Source organism: Papio anubis, chromosome 1 (genome assembly GCF_008728515.1).
Source record: "Papio anubis isolate 15944 chromosome 1, Panubis1.0, whole genome shotgun sequence".
NCBI classification, from domain to species: domain Eukaryota; kingdom Metazoa; phylum Chordata; class Mammalia; order Primates; family Cercopithecidae; genus Papio; species Papio anubis.
In genome coordinates, this window is record NC_044976.1 from 91,759,504 (window position 1) to 91,776,217 (window position 16,714).

General features: G+C 36.6%; 1 protein-coding gene across 4 annotated transcripts in view; it reads left to right on the top strand.

Moving 5' to 3' along the window:
• MTF2 (metal response element binding transcription factor 2) overlaps nucleotides 1-16,714 on the top strand; it is a 59,147-nt gene that overhangs the window by 25,707 nt on the left and 16,726 nt on the right. For 2 of the 4 annotated variants that reach the window (XM_003892210.3, XM_003892211.3), the window contains exons 2-9: nucleotides 4,819-5,017; nucleotides 5,133-5,214; nucleotides 9,261-9,356; nucleotides 9,572-9,672; nucleotides 10,050-10,198; nucleotides 12,923-13,018; nucleotides 13,916-13,984; nucleotides 15,115-15,238. In XM_003892210.3, the coding sequence (XP_003892259.1) occupies nucleotides 4,819-5,017; nucleotides 5,133-5,214; nucleotides 9,261-9,356; nucleotides 9,572-9,672; nucleotides 10,050-10,198; nucleotides 12,923-13,018; nucleotides 13,916-13,984; nucleotides 15,115-15,238 (916 nt within the window). Of the gene's footprint in view, nucleotides 1-4,818; nucleotides 5,018-5,132; nucleotides 5,219-9,260; nucleotides 9,357-9,571; nucleotides 9,673-10,049; nucleotides 10,199-12,922; nucleotides 13,019-13,915; nucleotides 13,985-15,114; nucleotides 15,239-16,714 lie in introns of all 4 variants that reach the window. The other 2 variants (XM_009213098.2, XM_021920886.2) reach the window with 2 other exon arrangements.

Sequence of the window (16,714 nt, forward strand, 5' to 3'; positions counted from 1 at the left end):
GTTGCAGTTTCCTCATGTAAAAAGGATCTGTAAAATCTAATCTGCAAAAATATCTCTAAAACAGTGCTCTGAGTATTAAATTGCCTCTATATATCTAGTGCCTGGCACAGTATGTGGCTCATAATAGGGACCCAAAAATGATTTGTGAATGAATATGTTGAATGTTGTGCGGTTTTTTTGTTTTTTTGTTTTTTTGTTTTTTTTTGAGACCAGAGTCTTGCTCTTGTCGCTCAGGCTGGAGTGCAATGGTGTGGTCTCGGGTACTGCAACCTCCGCCTCCCGGGTTCAAGCAGTTCTCCTGCCTCAGCCTCCTGAGTAGCTGGGATTACAGGTGCCCACCACCACGCCCAGCTAATTTTTGTATTTTTAGTAGAGACGGGATTTTGCCATGTTGGCCAAACTGGTCTCAAATTCCTGACCTCGTGATCCGCCTGTCCTGGCCTCCCAAAGTGCTGGAATTACAGGCGTGAGCCACCATGCCTGGCCATGAATATGTTGAATGTTTAATGTAGGATTAGGTACTTGGTAATCTCAGTAGTTTTTTCCTGGGGGTTTGGCTGTGAATGGGAGGGAAAAAATGAGGAGGTGGTAGGAAGGGGGCATAAGGAATCAAGGGTAACTATAATTAGGTTAGGTCTCATTTGAGACACAGCACACCAGAAATATTAGGAGAAGCAGAGCGTAAACACAAGGAGATAGAAAAATAAAAAAATGTTTTATACCTTATGACCTGAGGATGTGCTATGCAGTGGGAGTAGTACGGTGGAGACTAAGACAGAGACAGACCTTGCTATCCTGAGAAAAGGGGATTATTTATTGAAGTAATCGCAAAGCATATGAAACTGGGAATGTTTGCAATTTTTATTTTTGTACAGTTTCTACTTTGGAGTTGGAAGATTCTAGGTCTTAACAGAGACCTGCCATGGCATTCTACTGAGGTCATTTTTCACCCATGATTAATTATTGTTCAGGCTTTGGCTATTTTTTTTTTTTTTTTTAACTGAAGGGAGGCAAAATCCGTCAAGTGAACACTGAACTTAGCTTTTTTGTTGTTGTTGTTGTTTTGAGACAGAGTTTTGCTCTTGTTGCCCAGGCCGGAGTACAATGGTGTGATGTCAGCTCACTGCAACCTCCACCTCCTGGGTTCCAGAGATTCTCCTGCCTCAGCCTCCTGGGTAGCTGGGATTACATACATGCGCTACCACGCCAGGCTAATTTTGTGTTTTTAGTAGAGACGGGGTTTCTCCATGTTGGTCAGGCTGGTCTCGAACTCCTGACCTCAGGTGATCTGCCCGCCTCGGCCTCCCAGAGTGCTGGGATTACAGGTGTGAGCCACTGCACCCTGCCCCTTAAAGCTTTTTTCAAAGTTGATGGCTAATAGAGTTATTCCCATACTGTGAAGGCGTTAAACTGTTTCAAAGTCTGGAGAAAGAGGTGTATTACCCTCTCCTTGAGCATCCCTGATGATAGAGAATTCATTGTGATTCTTCCTGCATTTTTACTTATGTTCTCTTGCACTGATCTTGTCAAACATTTAAACTTTTTAACCCCTGTAATTACACTACCGAAAGTGCCTTCTCCTCACAACTCACTGTGGTACAGAAAAACAATGTTAGATAAAATTGCTTTGTGCCTTAGCATGAATCAAGGCAGTGGCATCTAACTGTACTTGTATTCTTCGTTGTGTACTAACAGTAAAAAACATAAACACACACACATATATGTGTGTGTGTGTGTGTGTGTATATATATGTGTGTATATATATACACATATACCCCCAAACCTTATTTCACTTAAGAATTTTTTTTTTTTTTTTTTTTTTTGAGACGTAGTTTTGCCCTGTTGCCTAGGCTGGAGTGCAGTGGTGTGATCTTGGCTCACTGCAGTGTCCGCCTTCCAGGCTCAAGCAGTTCTCCTGCCTCAGCCTCCTGAGTTTCTGGGATTATAGGCACGTGCCACCACGCCTGGCTAACTTTGTATTTTTAGTAGAGATAGGGGGTTTCACTATGTTGGCCAGGCTTGTCTTGAACTCCTGGCCTCAAGTGATTCACCTGCCTTGGCCTTCCAAAATGCTGGAATTACAGGCATGAGCCACTGTGCCAGCCAGGTTTTTAATATGTGTGATAAAGTAGAAATGGCATAAGGCACTTGTGCCATTGTTTTGAGTTGCCAGCTGAACTAGCAGCTTTTTCATGGAACCCTATTTTTACTTGAAACAGCCACTGAGTTCTGTATAAGGCAGGTATTTTCTTGAAGTGACAATCTATGTTTTATATTTACCTTATTTACCTTTTTTTTTGTTTGTTTGTTTGTTCCTGTGAATTCAAGTTAGCATCTTGTGTCCGTTCTTCCTTCCATTTTTCTCTTTTCTTTTCTTCTTTTCTTTTGACAGGTTCTCTCTCTGTTGCTCAGGCTGGAGTGCAGTGGCACAATCACAGCTCACTGCAGTCTCGACCTCCTAGCCTCATATAGTCCTCTCACCCCAGACTCCTGAGTAGCTGGGACCACAGGCACATGCCACAATGCCTGGCTAATTTTTATTTTTTAATTTTTTTAGAGACATTCTCCCGGTGTTGCCCAGGCTACTCTTGAACTTGGAATCCTCCTGCCTCAGCCTCCCAAAGTGCTGGGATTACAGGCGTGAGCCACGCTGCACTTGGCCTTGTGTCATTTCTTTGAAACAGTTGAAACAGTTTTGCTCCTATACACTTCCTTTGTGCTATTATTGCCAAATATATTACATTTCTGTATATTATGGGTCTAACAATTATGTACATATTGTTTTGTATACTTGCTTTGGAGGGAATATGCATTTATGCTGTATTTTATAATTACTTTTGTTGGTGTTCTTTTGGGTGTGTGTGTGTGTTTGTGTACATACATGTATTTGAATTTCTTTCTGGGTTTATTGATTTCAGTCATAGTAGTATTCATTGTAAGATGTCTCTGCTAATAACAAATTCAGTTTTTGTTTATCTGGGAGTGTGTATTTCACCTTCATTTTTGAAAGATAGTTTTGCTGGATATAAGATTCTCTGGTGACAGCACCCATTCCCTGCAGCCTGCATACTTTGAATATGTCATCTCACTGCCTTCTGGCCTTTATTGTTTCTGATGAGAAGTCAACTGTTAATCTTATTGGGGTTTCCTTGTACGTGATATATTGTATTTCTCTTGTTGCTTTCAAGATTTTTTTTTTTTTTGCCTTTCAGCATTTTTACTATGATGTGGCTGGGTGTAGATCTCTTTGCATTTATCCTACTTGGAATTTGTTGAGCTGCTTGGATGTGTAGATAATATTTTTCAGCAAATTTGGGAAGGTACCAGTTATTTCTTTGGATATCTTTAAAATTTATTTCTTTCAAACTGAAACACTGTACCCATTAAACACTAACTCCCTGCTCCCCATTCTTCCTAGCAGTTGGTCGCCATTCTGTTTTCCATCTCTATGACTTTGAGTGTCTAGGTACCTCATATAAGTGGAATAATTGTCCATTTTGTCTGGCTTATTTCACTTAGCATAATGTCTTCAGGGTTCATCCGTGTTTTAGCATGTGACAGGGTTTCCCAGAATTTCTGTATTTTTAGGTATTGAAATTAGATATTTCTAATACTTAGGAACTTTTTGAAACTTTTTTCTTTAATTTTCCTGCTCATTTTATTTTTACTAAACTTTTATGTTATTTTTAGAATTATTGTCTATCTAGTTTTACATGTCACTGTATGTTTAATTAGTGAAAAATCTAATTTGGAAGAGTGAAACCAAGCACTGCTTTGTTACTTTTAAGAAAGTTGATGGTGGTATGCTTTGCTGTTTATGGAATGTCTAATACATAAGTTATAATGTAATTTCACAGTATTTAATGTTTTTTTGTTTTTTTTGCCTTTAAGTACTCTTGTAGTGTACTTTCCTTTTTTTTTTTTTGAGACAAGAGTCTTGCTATGTTGCCTAGGCTGGAGTGCAGTGGTGTGATCTTAGCTCACTGCAACCTCCACCTCCTGGGTTCAAATGATTCTCCTGCCTCAGCCTCCCCAGTAGCTGGGATCACAGGTGTGTACCACCACTCCCGGCTACTTTTTGTATTTTTTAGTAGAGACAGGGTTTCACCATGTTGACTAGGCTGGTCTTGAACTCCTGGCCTCAGGTGATCCGCCTCGGCCTCCCAAAGTGCTGGGATTACAGGCATGAGCCATTGCACCTGGCCTTATAGTATACTTTCTATTTGTGTATAATTTAATGAAATTGCTGGTTATCAATTTTTTTTTTTTTTTTTTTTTTTTTTAAACTCTCAGTCTGCATGTTTGCTCAGTTCAGTAGTGATTCCCTGTAAGGAGAAGGTCCTGACTGCCCTTCCTTTGAGTGTGAAAAGTATGAATAACACCTAGCTATCCCTTGAAGTCACTGGTTAGTGTGTCTTAACTGCATGTGGCATAATCAAGAGATTAAAATGTAATTCACTTTTATTCTTTAACTAAACCCAGTCTTGAGATTCAAGACATTATTTGCTCATGACCATGGCCTGCGAACCTCAACATAAAGCTGTTATTTTGATGACAGCTGCCTTGAATGTGTTATCTTGGAGTGTTTGCTGAGTCTTGGCCTCACTTAGAGTAGGCAATGAATGGATATTGAGAATTGTTATCATTTTGTTTTAAACTGCTTTGTTTGGAGAGTATTTATGATTTGAGGTACTTTTTATATTTTTCTTTGTCTTAAGGTTTTTAACAAATGAAAAACTTTAATATATAAAATATCCCACTGGTATAAAATAAGCTCTATAAGTAAGTCTTATATATGGTCTTTTATTCTCTAAACAGAGACTCTACAGGGGCAGGTAATTCACTGGTCCACAAGCGGTCTCCTTTACGTCGAAACCAAAAGACCCCAACATCCTTGACCAAGCTGTCTTTACAGGATGGACATAAAGCCAAAAAGCCAGCATGTAAATTTGAAGAGGGTCAGGATGTCCTAGCTAGATGGTCAGATGGCTTGTTTTATCTTGGCACTATCAAAAAGGCAAGTTACTTTAATGTATCTTTTGCTGTTTTTGCAGTAAGCATTTAATAATCTTAATATAACTTCATGTTTTTAATTTTAAGAGATCACCGTTAAGTATTTCTCTGTATTGCAGATAAACATATTGAAACAGAGCTGCTTCATCATATTTGAAGACAGTTCTAAATCCTGGGTTCTCTGGAAGGACATTCAAACAGGCAGGTGCTACTATTTCTCTTGAACATGATTTAAATTAAAATTTGATTTTCTTCAACTTGTCATATTATGATGTTGTCTGTTGAATACAGTGTATTTAGGTAACTCAGTATTACTTCTGAGGAGAGGTTAAAAAATCAGCATAGTCTTTATTATAGTCCATAAGAAGAACAAGAATACTCTAGAGGACAGATACATCAGTAATTTATACCTGTAAGCTATATTAAGACCCTTCTAAGAACTTTGAAGAAAAATCTTTGGTAACTGATCTAATCTCAGTAACAGTTTGGTATTCAATTCAACTGTTACTTGCTTATATTTGTAGAAAGCAAGTGTTTATTGGGAGCATACTGTTTGTCAGATGATTTGGGAAATTAGGACATATAAAACTGATTTAGAATAATAGAAATATTCGTTAAGAGTGGTTTAAAATTACCATTTAGTTATGGGTTTTTTATGTTTAAATGGGAAAATGAGGCTATATTTGTGTGCCAGTAAAAATGTATACAAGTATGCCTTGGTTTGGTTATAGGTATGCTTCTTGTGATGATTTCTATTATTAGAAACTATGATTATTTTCATGCTTTTAGCATCTGCTAAATATAGATGTTTTTTCCAGGTACCTCTTTCATGCAAAGTACTTTTAAAAATTACCAATGTTTACTGAAAACCTGAGTATTTTAGCTGTCATTAAAGCCCTACTTTTAGTTTTCCTTTTGCTGGGTTAATAGGCCTATACTAAGACCTGTGTTTTCTGTATTCTCATAGAAAAGAGATAAATTTTCTCCCCAAAAGGTAGACACCTTGCCAAAGTATTTAACGATTGGGTTTTATATTTGAATACCAAGTTCAATTTTATGGTAGATTTCTGCTGTGTTTTAGTTCTTGACTTTACTCCTAATGTTTCTTAAAGAATAAAAAAGTTTTGGTAAAGGAATGGAAATGTTCTAATTACCATCTGTATAGTTGGTACTCAGGGCTTAGGTAGGGAACTAAGTAGCTTTTACTCTGGTAAAATGTTTTTCTAGAGAAACTTTTTATGGTTTCTGGACTGATTAGTTTAAAGGACTAAAATTACGTTTTGAATCTGAAATTGAGGAGCCAGAGAAAAGTGTGACTCATAAGATTTAAAGGGATAGGAGATCTCCAACAGTACTAATATTGAGCAGATCTTACTACTCTGCACACAAAATTATTATTTTTTCATTATTTTGTAAACATAGGTCTCTCTGTAATAGCAGTGAAACATGTTATGCTGCTTTTTACTCCCCTTCCATTAGCTATGTATTTCTTTCAGCTTTGAAAGATGTTTTGGAGTTTCCTGTGTGGATTTAATGTAATAGGTCTGTCCATCCTTTTGTCCACTTCCTCCTTTCTGCTTCTCCTTTGCTTTTAAAAGTGGTAGAAAAGAAGAAAACCAGTGTTACCTAGAGATAGAAAGTTGTTGTGTGAGGAGTCCTTTCCTGTTCTACAAGTGCCGCACCCAGTATGTCAGTTTAATGTTCTGTGGTTGTTCTTTCTTCACTGGTTCCTTTTGCTGTTCCTGGAATTACAAAGGATTGCTCCTGGGCATTTAACTCTTAGCACCCTGATAGTAGCACATATGAAACTCGTAGTTGCTATAAAAATGAATAAATGAATCTGAAACCTGCATTATGGCATATTTCAGTGAGGAGTGGGTTTAGTAGTTTTCTTCCCTGTAAGAAACCTGCCAATAATACATTTCAAAACTTAATAAATTATATTTATCGAATGAGTTTCTTTTAAAAATTTTACATAAAAATATTAGTAGTCAACAGGGTAAAATATATCGTGTTATAACTGTTACATAAATGTAAGAGGGTTTTAAATCTTAGCATCAAATGCTATTTTGGTTTCTGTGAAATGATATACTCTTGCATTGCTGGTGGCAGTGTAAATTTCTATTTTGGTTGTTTAGCATTTGCATTAAGTGCAAAAATTTATAATTATCTAATAGACTCATTTCTAGCAGTTTATTCATAAGAAATAATTCAAAAAATACTAGGTGAAAAATGTTTCCTGAGCTTTATTTTAACAACAACAATAAATTTGGTATTTCTAAGATGAAATGGCCAAGGCTTTCTAGTCAATTGGATTTAGAGTAAGGGAGACTATAGAAGATTACCAAGCTTTATAGGAAGGTTCTTGTAAACTTGATGGTAAAAAAATATATATATATGTTTGATTACACAAGTAAAAGTTAATTCCCAGCTTCTTCGGGATTGTTTCTTGGGTCACTACCTCACTACCCCCCTTTTCTGAGGAATTGCCTTCTCCCTCATTAGTCCAGGTAGTTACAGTGAGAGTCAGGTCAGGCACCTACCCTAGGGGGGCTGTCGTTCCATTTCCAGGGAATTGTAAATTTTCACAGAGAGTTCCCAGGCTTAATCTGGTTGCTCTCCTGACCGGAACCATAAACCCAGAAGCTATGGGAGACCACCTTCAATGAAGTGTACCAAGAAGCAAACAGCTGGGCTCAGTGCCTTATGTCTGTAATCCCAGTGCTTTGGGAGGCAGAGGCAGGAGGATTGCTTGAGCCCAGGAATTTGAGACCAGCTTGGGCAACACAGGGAGATCGTGTCTCTACAAAAAAAAAAAAAAAAAAAAAAAAGGCACGGTGGCACACGCCCGTGGTTCCAGTTACTTGGGAGCCTGAGGTGGGGGCATTGCTTGGGCTCGGGAAGTCAAGGCTGCAGTGAGCTGTGACTGTGCCACTGCACTCCAGCCTGGATGACACAGCAAGACCCTATCTGAGGGGAAAAATAAAAGGAAGCAAACAAAGCAGGAGGATGAGAGACCAAAACAAACAAATAGCAGAAATACAAAAGACAGATTCCCCCTCTCCAAAAAAAGAAAAGCAGTTGGTAACCTGTATGTCCGAGAGTAGAGTAATAATGAAGTAAATTGGGTTCTTTAGATGTAATACTATGCAGCTATTAGAACTTAACAATTTTGAAAACTAGCTGTGTGAAAAATGCTTTTCATAGAAGAAATATTAGGTTGTATTGATGAAGCATCTTGTAGTGGAGAGAGCATGGATTTTGGCACATCTGGGTTTGAATCCTAGTCTTGATGTTTTCTCAGGGTCTTTGGGTTAGTTACTTTGTCTGAGCCTCAGTTCTTCTCTGTAAATAGTATATTTATAAGTTAGTTGTAGGATTAAACAAAATATATCAAGAGCCTACACAATGTTTGGCCCATAGCACAAAATTGTAAGTTTCTATTGTTGTTATGTACATAAAGTGTGTGTTGTGAATTTGACTCTATTGAAACAGATAAGATGAGAATACTGGAAATGATATAATGTGTTAGGGTGGTAAATTGTATTATAAATTTTGTGTGTGTTTTTTTTAGAATAAAAATATCTAAGGAAGAAATAAATTACTGTTCTGCTAAAAAAAAAAATGATTAATTGTAGGACCCCCAAATTTTGTTGCAATGGTATTTTGTTAGGGTACATTATTGGATACCATATTTTCAGATTTCAGAAGCTGGAGATTAAATAATTACTGTTCAACCTGTTTAATAAATTAGTAAGTAAAAGGAAATGCTCTGAATTCAGAGAGAAAGAGGTAGTTTACATATCTTTCTTTCTTTTTTTCTTTAATTTCATGATATTAGTGGTGTAGGATAAGTGAATGTATGTACATGAATAGATAAGTGTTCTATAAAGTAGCTCTAGTGTTCACAAACCTCCTCTACCTGCTGTCGCCCATCCCTCATCTCCACCTTCACCTTTAAGAGTGGGAATATGAGAAATGAGTAATAAGGGAAGATGCTTGAGAGCAGTTTAAATTATGCCTTCTGCCAAAAAGCTGATTAAATTATGAAAGTAGACAGGCATGTTAAGTTAAAGGTAGAAAGAATACAGAGAACAGAGAGATACCATTTTGTGTACTTTGTCTTGTGAAGCATTATAATATACTTAGCAAACATTGTCCATATGTGTTGCCTATTGAGTCATAAAAGTGGTTTTGTTATATGGAATTTTTTATGTCTCTTGTTAAATGTGTTTTAAATATTTTAGGAGCCACTGGAAGTGGGGAAATGGTCTGTACAATATGTCAAGAAGAGTATTCAGAAGCTCCCAATGAAATGGTTATATGTGACAAGTGTGGCCAAGGTAACATGATTTCTTTTAATCTTGTGGAAAAGCTGTTATATACTGAATGCCTATGTTGAAGATTAATGACTAAAAATACTTTACATTGATAATTTGAAATTATTATCCTGTTTATTAATTACATTAACGTAGGAAATACTACTAAAATGCATCTTGAAATTGTGTTGAAAGTATTAATGAAATAGAATTTGCTTTATGCTTTTTTTGATATTAAGGATATCATCAGTTGTGTCACACACCTCATATTGATTCCAGTGTGATTGATTCAGATGAAAAATGGCTCTGTCGGCAGTGTGTTTTTGCAACAACAACAAAGGTATATTTTAAGTGTTTTGGGCTAAAGCCCTGATGGAATCTGTAAGACATTATCAACATAATGATTGTGTACACTGAAAGTTTGAATGAAATGAGCAATGAATGCTGGGTAGAAAAAGGTGCTATTTATTTGACTAATGATGCTTAAGTGACTTTTTAATGATGCTTTCACTTACTTGATGATAGTAATATGGGAATTGGTGCAGTAATTTGAAAGAAGAAAAGAAAAATAGAGGTTATTATTAATCAGACAGTTTGTGATATGGTAAAAGTTTGGAAAGGAAATTTCTCCAGAAGTGTCAGAGTCATTTTTAAAGTATAGAATTGTGTTTAAAATTTTAGCCTTCACTCTTTCACATTTTTTTTCCTCTAATGTAGAGGGGTGGTGCGCTTAAGAAAGGACCAAATGCCAAAGCATTGCAAGTCATGAAGCAGACATTACCCTATAGTGTGGCAGACCTTGAATGGGATGCAGGTCATAAAACCAATGTCCAGCAGTGTTACTGCTATTGTGGAGGCCCTGGAGAGTAAGTAAATACAGTTATGTAATTCCCTTTAATTTTTATTTGCTTGCCTTATCTATTTTTCTTGATTATGTTGTGTGAGTGATGATGAATTGCAACTGCATGAACACATCAGTGAAGAAAACAAGGGGGAAAATCTTACTATTTTCATAAAAAAATAATTTTTGTCTAGTTTTTTATCATATCCACACATTAAAAAATATGTGTATAAGTCTTATATTCTGGAAATTTAAAGTGAATTATAAATATTGTCATAAAGTTAACTATTGAGGGAAAACATTTACTGCAGGGGTCCAGTATCAGTAGTTTCATTGAATGTCATATTTAATGTGATTGACCATTTAGAAAATGGTATATTTAATATTATAATTTGAATGGAAGAGTAAAAGACAAGTTTTTTTAAACGTAAAATCAACACGGAATTGTTTCACAGACAGATTACTGCTTTCTTCTACGTATTTTCATTTCTTTCTTAAAGCGATAGGGCACAGATTGTAGTATGCAGTGACATGATCATAGCTCACTGCAGCATTGAACTTTTGGGCTCAAGTGATCCTCCTGCCTCAGCCTTCCAAGTAGCTAGGACCACAGACATGTGCCACTACACCTGGCTAATTTTAAAAGGTATTTTTTTTTGTAAAGGCAGGTTCTTGCTATGTTGCCCAGGCTGTTCTTGAACTCCTGGCCTCAAATAGTCCTCCTACCTTGGCCTCCCAAAGCTGGCTGGAATTACAGGCCTGAGCCACCCTGGCCTGGAGTAGCACTTTTATTTTCTTCCAGAACTTTTTCTTTGCATATATAACTTGACCAAATGTTTGGTGCATGAGGCCTAGCTTTTAGCCTATTTTGGCTTTTGACATACCTTCCTAATGTTTGATTTAAATTTAGGGACTTGTGACTCTTCCTTTCATTTGAACACTTAGAGGCCATTGTAAGATTTTTTTTTTTTTTTTTTTTTTTTTTTGAGACAGGTTCTTGCTCTGTTACCTAGGCTGGAGTGCAGTGGCATGGTTATAGCTCACTTCAGCATTGAACTGGGCTCAAGCAATCCTTCCATCTCAGCCTCCTGAGTAGGTGAGACCATAGGCATGTACCACCACACCCAGCTAGTTTTAAAATTTTTTTGTGGAAATGGAGTCTTGCTATTTGTCCATGTTGGTCTCCAACTCCTGGCCTCAAGTGATTCTCCCACCTTGGCCTCCCAAAGTGCTGGAATTACAAGCATGATCACCACGCCTGGCTCCCACTGTAAGATTATTAATTAGCCTAATTGCAGTATTGTTGTGTCTCAAGTTATAGGAAGCTTGAGGAGAGGGAGAAGGATGGGTACTGGCTGGTTGGTAGTAGTCAGAACACATACAACGTTCAGTGATTAAGTTTGCCATCTTATGTGGGCACAGTTTTTGGTGGCCCAAAATAGTTATAGTAATAACATCAAAGACCACTGATCACCATGCAAGATACAATATTAACAGTAATGAAAAAGTTTGAAATATTATGGGAATTTCCAAAATGTGACACAGAGACGTACGGTGAGCACATGAACCTAGAAAAATAGTGCTGATAGACTGAATCAAGGTATACCTCTGTTTGGAAATGGTGCCTTTTATTATTTTCAAATAAAGATAACCGTATCAAAACCACATACTAGCTGGGTGTGGTGGTGTGTAGCTGTACTGCCAGGTACTTGGGAGGCTGAGGTAGGAGGATCCTTTGAACTCTGAAGTCTAGCTTGGTCAATGTAGCAATGTAGCCCTATCTCTTAAACCCAAAATCCATGTGCTAACTGAAAAGAGAAGATACATTTCTTAGATGAAGATTCAATTTTAGCATCTTTAGCTTTCTCAAACAGATCTGTAGACCATACCCTGAAATACAGCTAAACCTGTCAAAAAGCCTTTTTACCTGGTAGAGTCTTAGGTTAGATTTATATTAATGTTAAGCAGGTTTATTAAATTGTTATATTCTTTTTATTATATTGACAAGAATAATAGAGACACAGTAAAGATATAAAGTGGGATGTTTATAATCTGAAAGCTGCCTAAGGCAATTTGATATTTGGGGCAAACAACGATACCTCTGAATCTGACCCCTCCTGGGGTTTAGAGAATTGATGTGAAAAAAATCCAAGAGGCCTGGCATGGTGGCTCTCGCATGTGATCCCAGCACTCTGGGAGGCCGAGGACAGGCCTGGGCCCGGGAATTGGAGACCAGCTTGGGCAACATAGGGAGACACCAGTTTTACTTAAAAAAAAAATTTTTTTTGCCGAGCTTGGTGTTGCATGCCTGTGGTCCTAGCTACTTGGGAGGCTGAGGTGGGAGGGTCACTTGAACCTGGGAGGTTGTGGCTGCATGAGCCATGGTCATGATGCTGTACTCCAGCCTGGACAACATAACAATACTTGCCTCTTAAAAATAAATAGCCTAGGCTTGATTTTAACAGAGCTCATTTAACTATTGTAGGAGCCAGGCATTTTTGACTAGTAGTAGTAGGTGTATCTTTCAAGAGCTTATAAAATTTCGTGAATAAAAGAGAGGAGAGGGATGAAATAGCTGATAGTATAAGCCTTTTTGGGAAAGGAAATATTTACAGTAAGTATAGTAGAAATGTGATACTTTAATTAGAACAGTATTGTGGATTAGGCCACTTTTTTTTTTTTTTTTAAGAAATGAAACTTTCCCTTAAAACAGGAATTTTAATGTTAACTTTTTTGTTTTTTTTAATAGCTGGTATTTAAAGATGCTACAGTGCTGCAAATGTAAGCAGTGGTTTCATGAGGCTTGTGTGCAATGCCTTCAAAAGCCAATGCTATTTGGAGACAGGTGAGAAGGGCATTTGAACTTTACTAGCTGATTTTTGTCACTTTTTAATTGTGGTTATATTTGCGATTTCAGATTTCCTAAAGATAGTTTCAATAGTGATTTGGAAAGGGGTTGTCTCAGAAGGAAAATATTGAATAATATACTTAAAATATACATAATTTTTGTGCTTTTGGATTTTATTCCAGAAAGCTTGTAAGTATTGTCAGTGATTACATTTGTTCCTATTGACCCACAGTACTCTAAAGTATTCTTGTTGGTACCTTCCTTTAAAGAACCTCAAAGGGATCGTATTAGAATTGGAAAAGACCACAGGGCCTTGTTAAAGACACAACTATACTTTAGATATAAAAAGTTTGTAAAAGCAGACTTAATGTACTTTCTATATTAGAAGAATGCAAAGTAGCACAGTGAGCTCCAGGAACAAAAAGCTAGACCACTAAGTTTGACATCTGAAAACCTGGTTTTAAATCTTGGCTTTTACCACTTAATTGTCTTTCTGACCTTAGGGAAGTTCACTTGCCCCTTTGGGGCTTATTACGTTATTTTGAGCATTGAATTAAACGATGTATATGGGGGCAGCCATCACAATTCCTGGCACACACAAGCGATCGATTAGTAAACTATGAGTATGTGTGAGTCTGTGTGTGACCTTTGAAGGTCTTCAGTGGTTAAAAAAAAAAAAGATCCTTTCTCTTCACAGATGAACTGTTTCATTATTTGTTATTGGAAAAGAACTTCCCTCAATCACAGAAAGCATTGTAATTTAAATTATATTTTGTTTTGAGTATCAGTCTTTATATCAGCTGTAGGTTATTCACTTGGTGAATATTAGCTGTAATAGTTTTATCTCTGATTACTCAGTATAAAACTTTTTCTTTTTCTTTTTTTTTCCCTTAGATTTTATACGTTTATATGCTCTGTCTGCAGTTCTGGACCAGAATACCTCAAACGTCTACCATTACAGTGGTAAGTGTGGATGTTTCTGTTCAAAAAAAAAAAAAAGCCATTTTCTTAAACCTACAAGTTGAAACTTTCTATATACATTTACTTGGCTTAAGTAAAAATAGGTTATTTATGCTTGACTTTATTTCTTTTATTTATCCTCATGCCTGATGGCATCTTCACTAAGTAACATCCACTTGTATTGCTAAATTAATAAGGCTGTTCAGTGTTGAATGTCATAAATGAAACTTTCAGATATCCTTTAGACCTTCTAAATTCTTAGTCATATTTCTAGTTCTTTTGAACCTTCAGAATAGCATATAGTAGAAGAGAGATAGGTATAACAAATATGCTAATTTCTGCTTCAGTGTAGTAATTCTTGTGTATTGGAAGTGTGATGAATTTTAGAGGTTTACTAATAAAATGCTTACAGTAAGTACTTACAGATCTTTGTTGTATTTTACATATTTTAGCAACAGATAGGATTTAACCCATGAATCAGATAGTTTGGTTAAGTATGGTATTCTGTAGCTTATATCCGGAAGTGAAAACACAAAAATCTTGATTGTAAGTTATATTTTTTTAAAGCCAGATCCTCTTTGAATACACTTTCAGAAGTAATTTGTGGCCGGGCGCGGTGACTCTTGCCTCTAATCCCAGCACTTTGGGAGGCCGAGGTGGGTGGATCTCCTGAGGTCTAGAGTTTAAGACCAACCTGGCCAACATGATGAAACCCCATCTCTACTACAAATACAAAAAATTAGCCTAGCATGGTGGTGGGCGCCTGTGATCCCAGCTACTCGGGAGGCTGAGGGAGGCTGAGGCAGGAGAACCACTTGAACCTGCGGGGCGGAAGTTGCAGTGAGCCGAGGTTGTGCCATTGTACTCCAACCTGGGCAATGAGCAAAACTCCGTCTCAAAAGAAAAAAAAAGAAGTAATTCTTTATTTTCTAGTTTATAGTTGCTATTCAGGATAAGTGAATATTTAGTCACTATTTTCTAGTTATTTTTATATGTAGTGATTTATTGTATTGTGAATATAACTATCCATCTAAATCTCTTTGCATTTTAATTACTGTTTTATAAAGAAACTGTGATTTCTTAACAGTAACTGAAAACATTGTTTTGTGTATTTGATTATTTTTGGATTCCAGGGTAGACATAGCACACCTATGCCTTTACAACCTAAGTGTTATTCATAAGAAGAAATACTTTGATTCTGAACTTGAGCTTATGACATACATTAATGAAAACTGGGATAGATTGCACCCTGGAGAGGTAGGTGGTCTGAGAACTAACTTCAGTAGCTACTTGGTGTCTTTTTTTGTTTTGTTTTGTTTTGTTTTTCAAAAAACAACTAAGACACGTGTATAAGTCAGACAACTAAAATAGAATTTTGTTTTTAGTTCTGTGTACAAATAAGTTTGGTATGGATATCAGGACCAGCCTTCTCATCCTCCTGTGTGTTTGTTGCCTGTTGACTCTGGAAATTTGTAGAAGGAGGAGGTATATTATTTGATTCTTCCATTTTCTGAAGTGAAAATCATTGTAGTTACAGAGAGAAGGGAGGGAGAAATCTTTAGTATTGGGTATCTTACTCATAGTTTGACCTCCTTTTCTTCTAAGTTTTCTATAAACTTAGAGATGTAACCAACATTCTTCCTTCCTCTCTTGTTGGTACTCCTTTATGTATTTCTGACTTGTAGGAATGGTGGGATCTAATAATATTGTTAGAAAAATGAGTTTGTAGAGTGAAGTTGCCTGAATAGAAGATTATCCCCTCTCGTTCTGACATCTCATTTTGCTTCTCATTTTTGAAGTATAACTACCTATGCTGTTTTACAGTCTTTTTTTTAAAGGAATTTAAAAGTAATGTGTGTTCATTAAAGAAAATTTTGAAACTAATGAATAGCAGAAAGAGAAGAGTAACTGGAATAAGTTTAATAGGGACCTTATTTTTAGCATTTATTTAGAATTACCAAAGTACATATATTAACTACTTTTAGTTAAAACTAAAAAAATTGTTTTATAATATATGGAGTTTATATGTATATCTTAGTCATGCTTTTTTTAGGTAAAAATTTTGCAAACTGATTTGAAGTTTAGGAAGAATTTCTTGATTTGTGAAGGACATCCTATTTCATATCAAATAGGATATCAAAGGGCTTTTTCGGGGTTTATGGAATATCGGGGAGAACATAATGCATGATTTAGTTTGTAGTTTTAAAATCTAGGATGTTATTGAAATTTAGTTGATGAATTTTTGAATTCATCATTTGAGTTTTGAATGTTAGATATTGGATTATCATACAAATTTTTGTTAAGTTTTTGGTTAAATACCTTTTTTTAGATGAAGTTTGAAAGAGAGTGATGTGTACATTTGATAATTTTTTTTTTTTTTTTTTTTTTTTTAAGATGGAGTCTTGCTCTGTCGCCCAGGCTGGAGTGTAATGGCGCGATCTTGGCTCACTGCAACCTCCACCTCCCAGGCTCAAACCATTCTCCTGCCTTAGCCTCCCGAGTAGCTGGGATTACAGGCGCCTGCCACCACGCCTGGCTAATTTTTGTATTTTTAGTAGAGATGGGGTTTTGCCATGTTGGCCAGGCTGGTCTTGAACTCCTGACCTTAAGTGATCCGCCCACCTTGACCTCCCAAAGTGCTGAGATTACAAGCATGAGCCGCTGGGCATGGCCACATTTGATCAATTTTAGTAAACTGATTCGTAATCAGAAAGTCAGGGGTAAAGCATTCGA